Source organism: Protobothrops mucrosquamatus, unplaced genomic scaffold (genome assembly GCF_001527695.2).
Source record: "Protobothrops mucrosquamatus isolate PMUCROS unplaced genomic scaffold, P.Mucros_1.0 scaffold1954, whole genome shotgun sequence".
Lineage (NCBI taxonomy): Eukaryota > Metazoa > Chordata > Lepidosauria > Squamata > Viperidae > Protobothrops > Protobothrops mucrosquamatus.
The window spans coordinates 121,893-139,976 of NW_015388073.1; the positions used below are offsets into that span (position 1 = coordinate 121,893).

The 18,084-nt window shown below is 35.9% G+C and overlaps 1 protein-coding gene across 1 annotated transcript in view; it reads left to right on the forward strand.

Moving 5' to 3' along the window:
- Window positions 1-18,084, forward strand: part of TTBK2 (tau tubulin kinase 2) — a 57,091-nt gene that overhangs the window by 11,253 nt on the left and 27,754 nt on the right. Inside the window, exons 3-8 of the mRNA XM_015823696.1 lie at window positions 4,442-4,515; window positions 7,467-7,607; window positions 11,640-11,744; window positions 14,358-14,423; window positions 16,284-16,376; window positions 17,195-17,320. Coding sequence (XP_015679182.1) covers window positions 4,442-4,515; window positions 7,467-7,607; window positions 11,640-11,744; window positions 14,358-14,423; window positions 16,284-16,376; window positions 17,195-17,320 — 605 coding nt within the window. The remainder of the gene's footprint in view (window positions 1-4,441; window positions 4,516-7,466; window positions 7,608-11,639; window positions 11,745-14,357; window positions 14,424-16,283; window positions 16,377-17,194; window positions 17,321-18,084) is intronic.

An 18,084-nucleotide genomic window follows, 5' to 3' on the forward strand; every position in this document is an offset into this window, starting at 1 on the left:
ACTGGCCTAGGGGTATTTTAAAGGGGTTTTAAATTAAATTTTTAGTAGAAGCGGCCAAATTTGAATAGTTATTTTTAATCTTTTTTAAATTTTGTATTGTACTGTACCATTGTTTTAAACTGGCTGTAAGCCGCCCTGAGTCCTCCGGGAGAAGGGCGGGGTATAAATTTAATAAAATCAAAATCAAAATCAAATCAAAATCAAAACTGGAGTAATACACAGAATTCTCTGAAGGGATCAGGACAGTGGTGGGATTCAAATATGTGAACAACCGGTTCTCTGCGTGGATGCCGCTTCTGGAAGTCCATTCTGGGCCTGGGCAACAAAAAAATTAGCTACCGGTTCTGTTGAAGTGTTGCGGACCGGCTGAATCCCACCACTGGATTAGGAGAATTATTATTACATTGTAGCATTTTGTAATTAGAAAAATATGTGTAATTTTTTATTTTTTATTTATTTTCACATATCCATTCTACCACAATCCAAAGATCTTGTTGGCTATTGTAAACTGTATTGAATATTCAGATACTGAAAGGCATGTGAGCAAATCAAATAGATCAGCCTCTAGAAGTTTCCTTTGCTTGAAAGACTGCTCCATCCAAGATCATTTTAAAGTTAAAGAACCATGATCGTTAGGTTTGAAGTTGACCATCAATTCAACATCCAGTTTTGCTCACCGCGATGTAAAAAAGATGTTGAGACCCTAGAAAGAATACAGAGAAGAGCAACAAAGATGATTAGGGGACTGGAGGCTAAAACATATAAGGAATGGTTGCTGGAATTGTGCATGTCTAGTTTAATGAAGAGAAGGACGAGGGGGGACATGATAGCAGTATTCCAATATCTCAGGAACTGCCACAAAGAAGAGGGAGTCACACAGGCATACCATGTCATATACATTACTGCCTGTGATTATATGCCATCAAAGGACATGGCAGTCAGGCAGCGTAGACAAGACTCTGCCCTCATGCCCCATCACACATAGTTGATGCTGCAGGACACGGGGAGAGGGCGTGGCTGCCATGGCGCTGCTGGGCTGCCTGGGCGATCTGTGGCGGGCCCTGGAGGCGGTGAGTGGCCCTGCTGGCAGGTGGGGGCGGGGCAGGGGGTGGAGCGGGGCAGGGCCAGTTTTTGGGCACCTGGTCTCTAAAAGGTTCACCATCACTGGGATAGGCTTACATTGAAAATAAAAGGGAAAGAAGATACAGAATATTTTCAAGCATGGCTTATTTTTTACAAATGGCTAGAAAAATGGAGTAGAGAGTAGGAATGGAAGTTGTATTACTATTAATGTCAAATATGTGGACCCAGACAACATGTTGTTTATTAAGCACTAAAGACTATAACTATAAAAACTTAATAAAAATATCTATAAAAAAATAAATCACTTTTTTCAATGCCATCGTAACTTTGAATGATCACTAAACAAACTGTTGTAAAACAAGGACTACCTGTATTTTATTATCCTGAAGATTAGTATTAGTAAGAAGAAAATTTCTGTGTATACATAGAAATCATTACATCCTACTTCCAGGTTGCTGATACATGATATCCTAAACCGGCTTCCTCAGTGTAAGGGGTTCTACAACTGTGTTTATTTCAGCTGTCAGTATTCTCAGCAAAGAGCATATTTTAGACATTGGGTAAATTGCTTTCCCCCCCACAGTTTTTGTAGCGTCATTGTTACACATGGTGGGGTGGAGGAATTAAGAAAGAAACTAGTTGTTCTTGAGTTAATGCATACACAGCAGTAAATATTCATAATGAGGAACCTTTGCATCCTTGAATTTTTTTCCAATATTTGTCTAACTCAAATTGCATTGGAATATAGTTTTCTCTTAAATCTACTTTTTATAATTGATATCAGTTTATAATAAATATTTTTATTATGCCATAAGCAATAATTTTGGAAATAGTATTAGTTGAAAAAATGACATAGGGGGAAAAATTGTTCTCGGCAACATCAATACAGGAATGCAAGTAGTCCTTGACTTAATGACCAGTTGTTTAATGACTATTCAAAGTTATGACACTTGGAAAGAGTCTATAAAACACTTCAGAATAACAGAATAACAGAGTTGGCAGGGACCTTGGAGGTCTTCTAATTCAACCCCTTGCTCAGGCAGGAAATCTTATACCACTTCAGACAAATAGTTGTCCAGTCTCTTCTTAAAAACCTCCAGTGTCAGAACACCGTTAATTTCTGGAGGCCGTCATAAAATGTCCCCCTCCCTACAGTCATGTGACTGTGATCTGGGTAATGGGCAACCTGTTTGAATTTATGATTGGTTGCCAAGTGTCCTGCAATCATATGAGAAAGTCAGTGTGGAAGCCGCCAGGGAATGTTACGAGCTTCTGCCGCCTGCTGCAGGTTTTTCCTTTCTCTCCGTGCACATTCAAAATCTAGCCAGGATGATAGGTTCATTAATTACAACATAATTAAATTATAGATGTGGTTTGTGCTATGTACAGTACTCTTGAAAAATATTAAAAATCTAAATTGGTCCAAAAGCAGCATCCTAATTATTAATGGGTGGGATATAAGGAACATGTGCTATCCTAATTTAGAGTAGGTATACTGGTTTCCTGTTTAAAATTCTAGTAATCTTTAAACTTCTTAATATTTTAGGATCAGGATGAGAGTCTTCTGCTTTCTTCCATACTATCTCTGCTAGCCTGATGACATCATCTTTGGAATCCTTTCTGTATGACTCAATAACCCTTGAAATCTGTTGGCCTATGGTTAGAAAGAGGGCCTTTTCAGGGCCTGCATCAAATCTCTGAAACCTCTTCTCTCGGTAAAGACTACTTTTAGGGAGGCCTTTAGTGTGTAATCTCATCTGGTATTTTTTTTTTAAATATTATCTCAAGACTTAAAATATTTTTAGAACAATGGTTATTTCCTGATGTTTTAATAGTTATTAAATAGAAACTATCTAGAACTCTAGGGGGGATAAATAAGATGAAAATATTTTAAGTAAGAACCAGAACAAGCCGGAGAAGCCCAAACAATAGTACAAAAATCATTTGAAGAGCAACAATGAATAAATTATCGTATATATCTTAGTCTGTTTACCATTGCTGAGAAGGTCTTTTTCCTTAGCAGTTTTTGCATCACTTTTTTGGGTGGGGCACTGAGGAGACCCTGTAAAAAGTAATAGATATGGGTGGGAATATACAGGGAAAGGTATCTTTTCAGGTAGCCTAAGCCTTAAGGCATTTAAAATGTTAAAGGTTAAGGTGCTTGGCCAGGAGCCAATCAAATGGATAGCGCTTATAAAATACTACTTTTTTAGTTTTCAAACCTATTCAGAAACAATTGCAGTTTTTGAACAATTTGTAAAAGCTATTCTGCATATAATAATACAGTGCCATATTCATAACAGAAAGTTATTTGAACATGGGTATGTTTGAACAGATTGTAATCATGGTGACTTACACTCTAGTCACCTCAAGAATGGGATATTGCAGTGCACACAACTTGGGGCTGCCCTTGAAAAACCACTTGGAAGCTATAGCTGGTCTAGATTGCATCAGCACAGATAGTAATGGATATGACATGGTATGCCTGTGTGACACCACTTCCTCTGAAAGCTGCAGTGGTTACCAGTTGGCTTCTGGTACAATTCAAGGTCTGGCTACTACCTATAAAGCCCTTCATGGCATATGGCCTGGTTATTTGAGTGCTCCTATTTCTAAGCCAGCAGAATGAATATTTTTCAAGTCCCTTCAATTGAATAATGCCATCTAGTAGGAACCCAGGGGCATATCTTCTATGCCATAGCCCCTGTTCTTTGGAACAGAATCCCCTCAGAGATGTGTATGGCTCCCACCCAGATGGCATTCCAAAAGACATTGAAAACCTGACTATTTTCCTAGGAGGTAGGGTGGTTGGTAAGGTTATATGCTGTTTTGTATGGCTTTCTGAACACATATAATTTGTTCTGTTATAATTCTGCCTTTTGTAGTGCCCAGAGACTTTGGAAGCTGGGCATTTTTTAAATATATGTAATAAAAAACAGAAATTCCTGCAGCTTCCTCAACAATGACTTAAGTGTCACCTTGTAGCCTCCCATAGAAATAAAAATATAGATTTCGAGAGTTTTCTCAGAAAGAGATTAATCTTAGGTCTAATAATTTAACCTGAAGATCTGACGTTTCTTGAACTGGTAAGAAATGACATTAAAGACTGAAGCAAAAAGTAGAAATGAAAACTGGGTAGAGGTATTTTCTGTAAGCAAGAGATTATCCTGATTTGAAGTTATCCTTATCTATAACCCAAACCATTCATAAGTTAAATCTTTCTTTTGCTCTTTCTCTCTTTCCAAAATAATAATAAAAATCTTTCTGGAAGATTGGTCAAGAACAAATATACTATTATGTTTCTCTGGATTTAAGCTGGTGAAAAGAAATGAACAAATATAAAATGTTTCCTTCTCAGGGAAAGATCATATTTGTCGATTCGTAGGCTGTGGAAGGAATGACAGATTTAATTATGTGGTCATGCAATTGCAGGTGAGTTTTTTACTTTTATTTCTATGTCAGTTGTTAATGAGTCTCTATGGTTTGTCTTCCTGCACATACAAAAAAAATGTTTTTCTATTTAAGTGGGAAAACTGCAAATGAAATTCAGATATGTAATATGTCTGATTTTTTGTAAGATTATCTAGTTTAAATAAGTTTGGATTCTTCACTGATGTTCAGCTTTATTGCTGAAAATATCTATTTGTGAACAAATTATATATTGTTATGCATTTCCATTACATTTTTAGCCTCATGAGTTTTATTAATGTATACAAAGACTAAGCAAGTACTTTGGCTAATTGTGGAATTATATATACTCTTCAGAAGTCAAAAAGCTGAAATCTACAGGTTTAAATAGCTTAAAAAGAAATACTTAGAAGAATCTGATTATTCTTTCATTTGTTTAGTTTGTTCTTAAAGTTATACAAATTTATTTCAGCCCTCTAGGATATAATGTTTTTTTAAAAGAGAAAGAAAGTTGGAAGTGACCTAAATAGCTTCATACTTTTTTCCAGAAGAAATATTTTTTTTATTAAAAATAGAGAAAAGGTTGCCTTTGGTTTAATTTGATTGCTAATTCTATATTGTTATATGCTAACCTTCCCAAGTCCTCCTGGGCTACCTCATTGTGGTGGAGGTTGTTCCTGGGAGGGATGAACGAAAAACACCAAGAGAGTATACCAAGTGTATATATTCTCAGCAGGGTCACCCATGGTGTGAAAATCATCCCAGATGCCCAGGAAAAGCAAGCAGGAGCAATATAGAGAGATGCTATAGATAAATGGTCATTTTGGTGACAATGGAAAAAACATCAAATCATACTTTTACAGTTTTATATTTTTTATGGTTCAGTTCATCCTTTTCCTGAGTTGCCGAGAATTGCATTTTAGGATGGGTAGCCATACAAATCTTTTAAATAAATAAATACTGTGCAGAGGAAGGCAATGGTAAACCACTCCTGTATTTTTATTAAAGAAACCACATGGATTGAAAATATCAAATGATTGATAATATAGTACTAGATAATGAGATCCTTGCAATTGTTGACTAGAATACCAAAGTTGGAAATATTAAGAAGAAGAAGAATGTAGTTGTTATAAACAAATCAACCCAGAGTCCTCACTTGGAGAGGCTCTGTTGAAGGAGGCACTATTGAAAGACCTAAAAGAGTAAATTAGGAACAAATTGCCATGGAAAAAAAATCTATCCATATGGTCCTTAAGATTTGATGGCATATAATCAAATCACATCCTAACCTCTTCACTTAATTTCTCCATTGTTCTAACATAGGGATAGAGATTCTTTTTGGACTTTGGAATTTTGGGAATATGCCATGGCTGTTTTCATAAGATGGCTATCATGGGTGATCCTTAAAAAGCAATGCCTGCCATGGTAGATGAAGGCAGTCACAAGATACATATTTATTTATAACTAGCTGTACCCAGCCACGTGTTGCTGTGGCTCAGTCTGGTAAAAGCGTGTGTTGCTTTTACGTCCAACAGATGGTGCTGTTTTTCAAAACATGTTTTTACCTGTCACAGGTGTGACATCTATATAATATAGGTATATAAAAACACGTGCGTATTCGAATGCAACGTTGTGTCAAAATTTCAAAGCAATCGGTGAAGAACTTTCAGAGATTTAAGATTTTGAACAAACGAACATTTACATTTTTATTTATATAGATTAAACTAGTGAGGTACAATTCCTTTAGATTCTATTTATCATTCCTGTTTGTTCTTGCCTCTTTTTCTAAAGCAATTTTCCTCTTGCAGGGATTAAGCCAAACCAAAATACCAAGTTACAGCCATTTTTATTAGTCTATATGTCCAAAGGAATTTTGATTTATAGTGATGTTGCTTTGTTATTATTATTACTATAAGTTGTAGCTGAGGAGGGGAACCACAGATTCCTTTAGCCAGTGCTTATGGTCTAACGTGTATTTTTTAAAATTAGTAGTAAAATTCACTGGGAATATCTTCTTTTTGACGCTACATCCTAAAAAAAAATTATACTGTAGCAGCTGATTATTAAATAAAATAAAATAGAACCTATGAAACATTCAATTAAAATGAGCTTCTGTAACTTATTTGTTCATGGGTAGAGAAGAGATAAGGTTGTTCACTGACACCAAAAAAGGAACCATTTTGTACTAAGTAAATTTCCCTGGAAAAGGCATCTATGCTTGATTGCAAAAGTTTAGGCACTCCTGGTCAAGTGTAAGTGTAAGTCAAGTGTAAGTTGACTTAAGTTATTCATGGTGCAGTTAAAGACAACTGTCTTTCTCTAAATTTGAATGCATACTTACACAGTCAGTGAAGAAATTAAGGCTGAAAAGACGTTGAAAATTTTAGCAAGACAAACATCTGAAACACATGTTCAGATCAACAATGAAGCACTTACCAGGGAAGAAAGTAAATGATAGAATGACTTTTACAATTCCCAGACTGGAATATTATTAAAAATCTGTAGAGAGATCTCAAACGTAGTGAATACAAGATGTTCTAAGAACATTTCTGAGCTAGAAGAGTTCTTATAAGGTGAAAAAAATCCAAAACCAAGAATATAGAGGAAACATTTGGAACCTGCTATTTCTGCCAAAGATGGTGTTATAAAGCACTGACTTGAATGGGTATTCAAACCTTTCATATTTTTGTTGAATCTGCAAATCTCAGGTTTCTTTTTAGTCATTAGTTGTTTAAGAGAAAGGCATTGCAGGCAGAACTGAAAGAGGACTTTGCAAGCTTCAGTAAGACTTTAAAATAGTATAACAATGAAGAACAAGCAAAATATGTACTGTACTTTTTTTCTAAAATCATTTGATATTGTAAGTATTGAAAATGCTATCTTTACATTTGCATTTAGTTTATCTGTTAAATATTAATTTACCAAAAGAAGATGAGAAAAAAAATTCCGGATGTTATTGTTTTTGTTTCTTTCAGGGGCGGAATTTGGCAGATTTGCGTCGAAGCCAAACTCGAGGGACTTTCACAATTAGTACAACATTACGTCTTGGGAAGCAAATTCTGGAGTCTATCGAGAGCATTCATTTGGTGGGATTTTTACACAGAGATATTAAACCAGTGAGTTTCTCCATATATCAAAAGCAAGAATTTGCTTACAGTTGTAATTGTTTACATAACACAGCAGCTTATTAATCTAGATACATTTAATCTAAAATCATAAAGATATCTGCACCTGTTTTAAAAACTAATATTTGTTTATCAGCTTATCTCCGAGACCGCCTTCTGCCTCAGAGTGCCTCCCATCGGCCGGTACGCTCCCACAGAGTGGGTCTCCTCAGGGTGCCGTCAGCCAGACAGTGCCGGCTGGCGACTCCCAGGGGGAGGGCCTTCTCGGTGGGAGCCCCCACCNTCTGGAATGAACTACCCCCAGAGATCCGGGTGATCCCGGATCTCCCTTCCTTCCGCCGCGCCCTTAAGACATGGCTATTCCAACAAGCAGGACTGGCCTAGGGGGAATTTTTAGTGGGGTTTTAAGAATAATTTTAAAATTGACACAGGCCACATCAAATATTTCATTTTAATTAGGTTTTAAAGTGGGTATTTTCTATCTTTGTATTTGTTTTACCAGGCTGTCAGCCGCCCTGAGTCCGTAAGGAGAAGGGCGGGATAAAAATCCAAACAATAAATAAAATAAACAATAAAATAAAATCAATTTTATCAATTTTCAGTTAACATTATCTCAACATCTGTAATTATTTTGTCTAATAACTGCTATGAGCTTAAAACATATTTTTAATATAAAAAAAATTAAAGATGATTGTCTTATCTACTGAGAATATATTAACATTTTACTTAAGTGAAGTCAGCAAATTCTGCAGAGGATGTCTCCCTCCCACTTGACTTAGGAATAGGGCTATTATTTTTTTAGGCTATTTTTTGTCCTTTTCTCTTACTAAACATGTAATAAAATGATAAACAAGCTCATGAACAGCAACTCTTGATTGGCTGAGTCTTCATATAGGTATAAACTTGTTCTTTCCCCCAGAAGTACCAACTAACATTGCAGCTGTGACATCACTGGCCATAAACCCTGCAACTACAGGAGGGTCTATTGCCACTCCTCCAGGGAGCCAGATCACCCTTGTACAAAAGATGATTGAAGCTTACAGAGTGATTTCTCCCATTTCCTGAGGGATACCAGTTCAAGACCTTCCCATTTGCCCTGTGGTCAGCTTCTATGGTATTCATGTACAACATGATATTTGTAGCCTGTCTCAGATCCTGGGGTATACAGATATTCTCTTATTTAAATGATTTGTTCATCTAATCCCTGTAGATTGAACAGGGAAGAAAGGACATTTAGATCACAGTGCAGATCCTTGAGGACCTGGCATTTTCAATCAATGAAAATAAGAACATCTTTCAAATAGTACCATCTCTGTGCCATTCTGGACACAGAAAGAGACCTTATCTAGCAAAAACAGATAATTCAACAGGCCTCATGACTCTTGGCAGCCTTCAGGCCAGATGATCAGTACCATGGCCAGATTCCATTCCTCTCTATTGATGCCCTAACTCTAATCCTTTCCTGAATTGCATATCCCTAAGATCTCTGAAATGCCTAGTTCTGAAGGTGGAGAATTTTGTTGTGTCTGTCTCTATTCGGGAGGAGGGACATAGGTCTCTCCATACAGGTCCAGCTGAACATAGTCATCAGTGTCAGGGAATAGGGTGCACATTCTATAGATCTTATGTGGAAAAAAGCCCAAGACAGCACAAACTTTTTGGGGCTGTATACAATATGAGATCTGTGAGCAAGGTCCAGACCTTCCTGAAATACCATTTCATCATCATCTGGCTAAACCAATTTGTGCCTAGACACAATTTTCATGAATAAGATCATAAATTGTTATTTTACTAGGCAGGGGGTTATCCTCTCTTTTGTCCCAGTCCTAAGACCCTATTGTAGAAAGTTTGGCACAAGGCGCATGCCAGCTGAGCCATTATGTCAGGGGTCCCCAACCCCTGCTCTGTGAGACCAAGTAGCTTTGGGTATATAGAGCTGCAGCTCCTGGGACCTTAACATCTTTAGTTCTGGATGAACTGAACTGTTTGATGAGCAGATGGCAGTTGTGGCTAGAAGAGGCTTTGTGAAACTTTGTGTTGTGTGCCAGTATCCCCTTTCATGGATCAATCACTCAAGTTCTGGTCATCTCACGGTTGGACTATTGCAATGTGCTGATGGATAAGACGGCCAAGAGTCAGGACATGAACTTTCATCATCAAGAATTGTCTAAGGCAGTGGTTCTCAACCTGTGGGTCGGGACCCCATTTGGGGTCGATCGACCATTTCATGGGGGTCGCCAAGCAAGGCTGTCCGCCATTTTTTTTGTCCGCCATTTTTTTTGTCCGCCATTTTTTCCCCTTTTCCGGCGGGTGCCTTACCTCCCTTGAACTGGGCCAGCTGGTGGTCGGCCTGCTCCGTCTCTGCCGCTTGCCAGCTACGCCTCGGCCGGGGCAGGGGGCGGAACCACGCATGCGCGGTGCTCCCGCGCAGGGAAAGTCCTCGACTTACGACCGTTTGGGTAGTCCTCGACTTACAACCGGTTTAGTCCTCGACGTACGACCGGTTTAGTCCTCGACTTACGACTGGTTTAGTCCTCGACTTACGACCGGTTGGGGTCGCGGCATTAAAAAGGTTGAGAACCACTGGTCTAAGGACAGATGACACTTTCCCAAATTATAGCTATATCCTTGACAAGACTGGTGCTGGTCAAAGTCCAATACTTTTAAGTTATAAAATAGGAAATTAAAAAAGGAGCTCTGCATGTAAGCAGGAACTATGTGCATGTAGAGCCTTTCCATTGCATAGAGTGCCAGTTTGTTTACTGCTGTTTTTGCCTGCTGCTTCTCTTGTTGTCTTTTCTTCATTGAAAATCTTTCTGAAAAAGCTCCAAGACAACTTTTCGTAATTCTGCTTACTAATTTAGATAACTTATCTGCTTACATTGGAGCAGTTGGAGAAATCATGTTGATGTGTATCTCTAATTAGTTGTGATGAAATTAAGAAATTTATGAGAAATTTGATTCTGTTTATATTAAAACTCTTGTTCCTGCACTCTTTAACTGGGTAAAATGATGTATCGTAGGGCGACTTTTTAAACCAAGGTACTTCAAATGGGCTAACTTAGAGAATGTGTCCAAAGTCCAGGACCCAAGATTCCTGTGGAATTGAAATTTGGCAAATTTTATAAAACATGTTCTGACATAAAAATGATCATAAAACAGTTTGTGACATAATACAAAATGTAGTAAAACATTTTCCATGCTGATTGTTGGCTGTGCTGTTCAGCATGAGCTATTGTCAAGGCAGATACATCTCTGAATGTATTCCAACTTTTCCAGTGAAAGCAGAACATTACACATTCTGTAAATGTTGAAGGCATTGAGGAATCTGCTAAGAAAATATCTCTCGAAGGATGACCCAATGGCTTATGGGTTGTCTAATAAATCTATGAAATTATTGTACATTTCCTTCTCTACTGATTGTGGCTATTGGGAACAAAGATTCTGAGAGGAGAGAGAAACAGTTCTCTATGATCTCCCCCAAGATATAGGATAACATATTTCTCCTTTATTTTATTTCTTCTACTGAATTATTTCTGGCTTGTCATTTTGAAACTGGAAAAGGGCACATTTCCTCCCTCAGGAAGCAACTTTAGAATTAAGAATCTTTTCTAGTCTTTGGATCCCATGGGGATAGATAAATGCTATAACCCTATCAATAGATCATTCCCACTTTTCCTCAAGCTGGGAGGAAATTCTAGATCCAATATTGCACAATTAATTTTCTCTGTATAATAGAGGACTAATCATTCTTTCTAACCAGTGAGCTCTGCTGAATGCCTTCCTTCTAAACAACAATAGAATTATGGTATCCGAACAATTGCATTTTTAAAAATACATTTTATTTTTAGCTAAGTGTATGTATCATATTAATACAGAAGCAACAATAATAATCTGTGATTTCAATATCCAATCAATTCACCAACTATTTTTCTAAATACGTACAATTGAAATATATGAAATGAAAGCTGATGTTATATTGTTTCATTGCTACATTATAAACTTTTTTCTTTTTCTTTTTAGTCTAATTTTGCTATGGGACGCTTTCCTAGTACTTGGAGGAAGTGTTATATGCTGGATTTTGGCTTGGCACGTCAGTTTACAAACTCATGTGGGGATGTCAGACCAGTAAGGAATTTTAATCAAAGTTTCAAAATAAATAATGCCTAATTCAGTGTGATAATGTGACTAACAGTATGAATTATTGAATGAATCCATTTTTCAGGATGGTTTTGAAAAATGAAGTTTATAGTATATATTTTTGGCAGTACTGTAAAGAAAAAAAAATGCAATCATATTCTAGTTTTATCCTGTGGTATTGCCATAGTGTGGAGTCTTAAGTGATGCTTAAGAAAACAGTCAAAACTTAGCTTCTGAATACTTTGTTTAGGAGGAGAAACAGATTTCACCTGATAAATATTAAAAATGCATGTATGTTTATTACATAGGGCTTTAAAACAAAATTGGTACCGGTCTTACAAGGTTCTGGCATTCATTTCAATTTGTGGATACCAAGGATAGGGTTCTTTGGAGCATGGGGTTAGCCACCTGTGACCTGGCTATCTGCTCTACCTACCTCTGATTTTCATCAGCTACAAATTGTATTGTGAATGCAGTTTTCCATCTGCTTCAGTTAATTTCCATGCAATCTTTATCAGAATCTTGGACAAACATTAACTCAAAAGTTGCAAAATATCCCAGAATTTTTCTGAGAAGAAATATTAAAGTTTCTTTTCATTTGACAGGCAAACTGTTAGGTAGAAGATGAAAGGGGGGAAAAACAACAGAAACAGTTACTGAATTGACTAATTCAGATGATTAGAAATGGCCATCAATTTAATTGAGATTAACAATTACTGATGTTGTGATCTAAGATAAATATGGACATTAAAAAGGGCTTTTTTAATACACTGGACAAGGCTTCATTTCTGGCAAGCCTAGGGCTATGGTTCCCAAAATTTCTGCTTCAGGAATCCTTTGTTTTCAGCCTTTTCCAAGGATTTCAAAATAAAACTGGTCACATGTTTTGTTAAGTTTGTTCATTTGGATAAATAAAGGGTTCTTTAGTTGACTATGTTTCAAAATTGATGTAGATAAGTATTTCTCAAACATTTTGGCTTCAGGACACCTTTTGCATTCTTCCTCCAAGAGCTTTAGTTTATGTGGTTTGTATCTCTTGATTTTTACTGTATTAGAAATTAAAACAGAGAAATTTAAAAATACTTATTTGTTTGACTTCATGGACCCCCAAGGTCACCTCAGTTGCCATCTTTAAAGACATCTATCATTTGGACCTGGATAACTGGGGCACTGCCTTCTCTCAATAAGATCTGTTAGGAGGGGCTTGCTACAAGTGCCCTTGATTAGAGACTACCATCTTAGGAACCATATAAGAATGCATCTGTCAGTTGCCACCCCCCAATGTCTGAGCAGCACCTTCCCTACTGGTGATTAGAAAGCTGCTAAAAACTTGTTTGTTCTTTAAAGATAAAAAGACTGCACTGTTTTAATTGCCACTTGGTCCTGTACCATAAAAAATATTTGTAACTGTTGCTTTATAAGATTTAATGTAAATATTAATCCCAGCTACAAATTGAAATGTTGATGCCACTCAGAGTTGCTAAATTAGATTATATAATATTACTATTTTGCTAATATACGATGCTACCAACCAATAATTGAAGTTTTAAAGAAATGTTAATAGTAATGTTCCTAAAGTCTAATATTCTTAAATATTTCTAAAAAAAAAATTATTACAATTGCCTGCATCAATTCTGGCTACCTCCATTAAGATTTTGTGGGTGGAAGTGTCAAACAGTTTGAAAAAACATTGCCAGCATATTGTGGATTCTGTGATGCAATAGATGTTCAGTTGGAAGCCCAGTTTGCATCTTAAGATGTTAAATGATTAGAATGAACCAATATAGACATATTTTTGTAATATTGTGCTTCCATTTTATTTATCTTTGTAGCTGTAGAAATTTTGATGTGTATTATGTGTACTTTTCAAAAATAAAGAGACTACTCTGCTCAGTGTAACTCTGATTAAAAGTGCGGTTGGTGACTGTGGCTGGCAAAACTGCCAGTCAAAAAAATTATCTTCAGAATTGATAAATACTGTAGTCCTTTACTGGTTGCTTAGCAACTGCTCAAAGTTACAATCAATTGGAAAAAAGGGACTTACACCCCCAAATTAAAGTTCTGATGGTCAGCTCCCCCATCTACAGTCACCTGACTGAACTTTGGGCTCTCAGCAACATGGTTGCATTTGCAGTGTCCTGTGATCACCTGACTGTGTTTTACAATAGTTTTGCTTAAAAACAGCATTTCCAATTTTTGGCATAACCAGGCCCATATTGAACCATTACTTCTCTTAATGATCATGGCATTTGCTTAACAACCATAGCATTCGCTTAACGACCGCCATTAGTGCTTTATGAATGCCACAGCTGCTTTACAAATGCCATGTTCACTTAACAAATGCCGCAAAAAAAGGTCATAACATTTATAATCATTACAACATACACCTGTCATGGGCAAACTCCATTATGGTCATATGTCAAGGACTACCTTGCAGCAGAACCATTAGAGTATATTAAAGGAGTGCATTATCAGCAGAAGAAAAACTCCAAAGTAGATAATCAACATTGTTTGTAGCATCTTTTTTCTATAAATAATCGATATTTACTGACTTAATCTGAAATATGGACTTTTTTTTTCTCTCCCTTCTTACATTGATAGCCCCGAGCTGTTGCCGGTTTTAGAGGTACAGTGCGGTATGCATCAGTCAATGCTCACCGAAATAGAGTGAGTATGACCATTAACATTGGCCTGAATATTTAATAACTGAAAATTATGCTTGGTGTCTACCACAATTCCACTCTTTTGTATATTTTTAATGCTGCTGTATAAAAGTTGAAACATAACTGACATGCCCTGAACTTGTCCTACTATTGTCATATTTTATGCTGAAATCCATAGTTCATTAACAGAAGTTTAGATGAATCATTGCTGGTTAAATGATTTATGGTGCATAAATTGAATATATTTTCAGCATTTGGAATCTATCAACTTATAAAGACCTGTGAGATTTTATGTACATGAAGGGTTGTGAAAAGAATTATTATTATTATTATTATTATTATTATTATTATTATTATTATTATTATTATTATTATTATTATTATTATTGGAAAAACACATTTTGCCCCAACACAGCTCAGGGTTGCTAATATGTCTAAACTACCAAAAATATTTGTGTTCTTATTTATTGATTTGCTTATTTTTGTTGTGGGGCAAGGATGAAGAATTTAAGCAATATTTTTTTGCCACTGTTTTATTCATGAGATTAATTTTAAGATCTTTTCCCCTCCTTTTTGTGAATCCTGTTTATGTATGTATTTTTAAAAAATTGTTTGATACATTGTGTATATATAAACACATAAATTAAAAATAAAAATAAATCTAAAAAAGTAAAAAAAGAGATTGATCAGGATACTCTGGACTCAGCATCACTATGAAAAATATACTGGAAATCCAGTAGAAACATTCCATCACTCTCATTCCTAATTTTTCAGTGCCTGTTGCAGCCATTTCCTCATGAAAAGAGTCTGAAATCTGATGATGTTCTACCTACTAAAGCTGGGATGAACATTCAGAGATGAACAACATGGAACAAATGTATAGGGGATTCGTTAGGACAGCTTCCTAGCACTATCTGCTTTGCTATCTGGTTTGTTTCAACCACCATACTATTAGGGAATATTGGCAGCTGTTCTTCTTGATAATAGCATTACCCTGCATACCCCTGAAACAAAAGGAGCATATGGTTTTCCTCATATTTTCAATGGAAGATTGAAATTGGATTCCTATGAAACTCAAGGCATGTCCTCTGGAACCTGGTAGATAATTTTAGTAAATTATCTTGAAATCTACAAGATCTCTTCTATTACCTCCATTGTACCAGTGTCTTGGTACTATCTGGATCTGAACAGATAGGATTAACATTTCAATCTGTCAGTGAGTGATTCTGGCCCAGCGTCATTTCAATTAGATCAGACTTTTCTTTCATCTCATGATCCATCACTTTGTACTGATAGAAGTTAACACGGATTATATGAAATAAGTTGTTATGCTTAGTTGTTGCTCTAGGGCTGTAAATTAATAAAACCCAACTAATGCATGAAGATGGACACAACCATTATACCTACCTAATTCTTAAATCATATGTGTATTCACTTAACTGTTTTAGCTTCCACTCCTCAGATGGCTGTTCATGTGTGTTTGGTGCTTCCAGAATTCTGCATCAATCTCTTAGGAAATTGGAGAAATACTCACAAGCTTAGTGCAGCATCAAACAAATCTTGAAGATAGTTACAACTTCTGTACTAGAATGCCCAAATCTGAATGTTTGGATGGCTGTTCAAAGAATTACTAAAATAACTAGCTCGTTTTTCTTTCAGGCCTGATGAATAGTTTGTGTACCTTTATTGCATAGTTTGTGTACCTTTATTGCAGTAGCATTAAGATTTCCTTTATGTGTGTCATTACTCACATATTTAAATAAGCAATACTCTTAGCGATACAGTTGGTATTCTAACACTAGATTATATTGGATAGGTCTGCAAAATAAAGAAGATCAACATGCAGTCTTCTTTATTTCTATAGGAGATGGGACGTCATGATGATCTTTGGTCTTTGTTTTACATGTTGGTGGAGTTCGTGGTTGGACAACTGCCCTGGAGGAAAATTAAAGACAAGGTTTGTTCAGAAATGTAGCAGTTGAGATATCTTGAGGTTTAACTGTGAGACTTAATTTAAGATACCTGATAAGGTATTTGATATTTAATAGCATACATCATAGGTTATTTTCATTGGAATTTCATGTAGTGGATAAATTCATCCTTCTGACTACACCTAAGATCCTATCCACATCCAATCCCCATTAAAAAACATTAATATTGACAGCAATATGGGCAATAGTGGTAGAATTACCAGATTTTAGCTAGGAAGATAAGGATTAAATACTGATTTTTGACAATTGTATTAAGACTAGGAAAAGTTGGCTTGAAAATCCTATGTTGCCCAATTCTGTATTCAAACATAAACAGTGATACATAGCAATGTTATTTTGTACAGCATCTTTTAAAAATTACAGTATATACTAGGGTATAGGGCTCTATTTACATATGTTAAATAATCAAACCTAACTGCAAGGTAGGTTTCATTTTAGTTCATTGAGTTCATTACATTTCAGTTTTTGCAGTGTTGGATAATTGTAAACTAGATCTGAACCTGTAAATTTGGAAGTATCCAATTTTTTTTTCATACTTTTTTGTTAGGTATGACAGAGTCCTGCCCTCTTTGTGTTCGTTTCCCTCTTCCCAAATGTTAAGTGCAATCATCAAAAGTTTGAACATTCCAGACTTTAATATAGAAATAAAAAAGACAAAACCTATTACCACACATATAAGTTCAAGTAATATAATGTTAATTCTAATGTATTTAAAATTGTAAATAACTAATTATTTTTTGTCCAGATAGAAGGTATGGTAACTATTTAACTTGTCTGCTTCTAGGAGCAAGTAGGCTCTATAAAAGAGAGATATGATCACCGGCTGATGCTGAAACATCTCCCTCAAGAATTTAACATCTTTTTAGATCACATTTCTTCTTTAGACTATTTTACTAAACCTGACTACCAGGTATTTATTTCTGCAAATGACTTGCAAATGTTCTTTCCTTATTATTATTTCAGTTATACTGACTATGTAAGCCTTCATTACTTACTTTGAGGATTTTATATGTTCCAATCTGCATTTTAGAACCATATTAAATTCATGGTATGTTAAATGTGTTTGCCATTCCTGGTTGATTATATTTGAATATTAGCTTTCAATTTTTATATTTCTATTTAATTGGCTTTCAATTTTTATATTTCTATTTATTTTTTTTAACTTTTTGTAACTGCTTTGAAAGTTTTTCCACCTAACTCAGAGTATAAATCTATAATCAATAATCCAGACACAAAGTATATTATCATAAGTAAATTTGAATTATAACTAACTGAGTGAGTAGTACTATTTAACTGGCAACTATTTAACTTGTCTGCTTCTAGGAGCAAGTAGGTTCTATAAAAGAGAGGTATGAGAGACACTGAGTTGTTGTGTTACATGCCATTACAATAGCAACACCATGGTGAATTTGGTTGCCTGTTGAAGCAGGTATAAGATAGCACTGACGATGAGAAAGGGTGAAAATAAGTAGCAGGACAAAATAATTTTCTTATAAATTTGGTTTAGTTTTTTTCTCTTTTCTGTTTGCTGCGGGTGCAAACAGAAAATTATTCAAATTGGCCAAATTGAGGTTCTTTTTAAAGGGGTGTTTTAACAAATTTTTAGGGGGAACAAGGGTGGTTGGGAGGGGGGAGGATCACCTTAGGTCAGGACCAGCCATGTCTGAGGGTTGC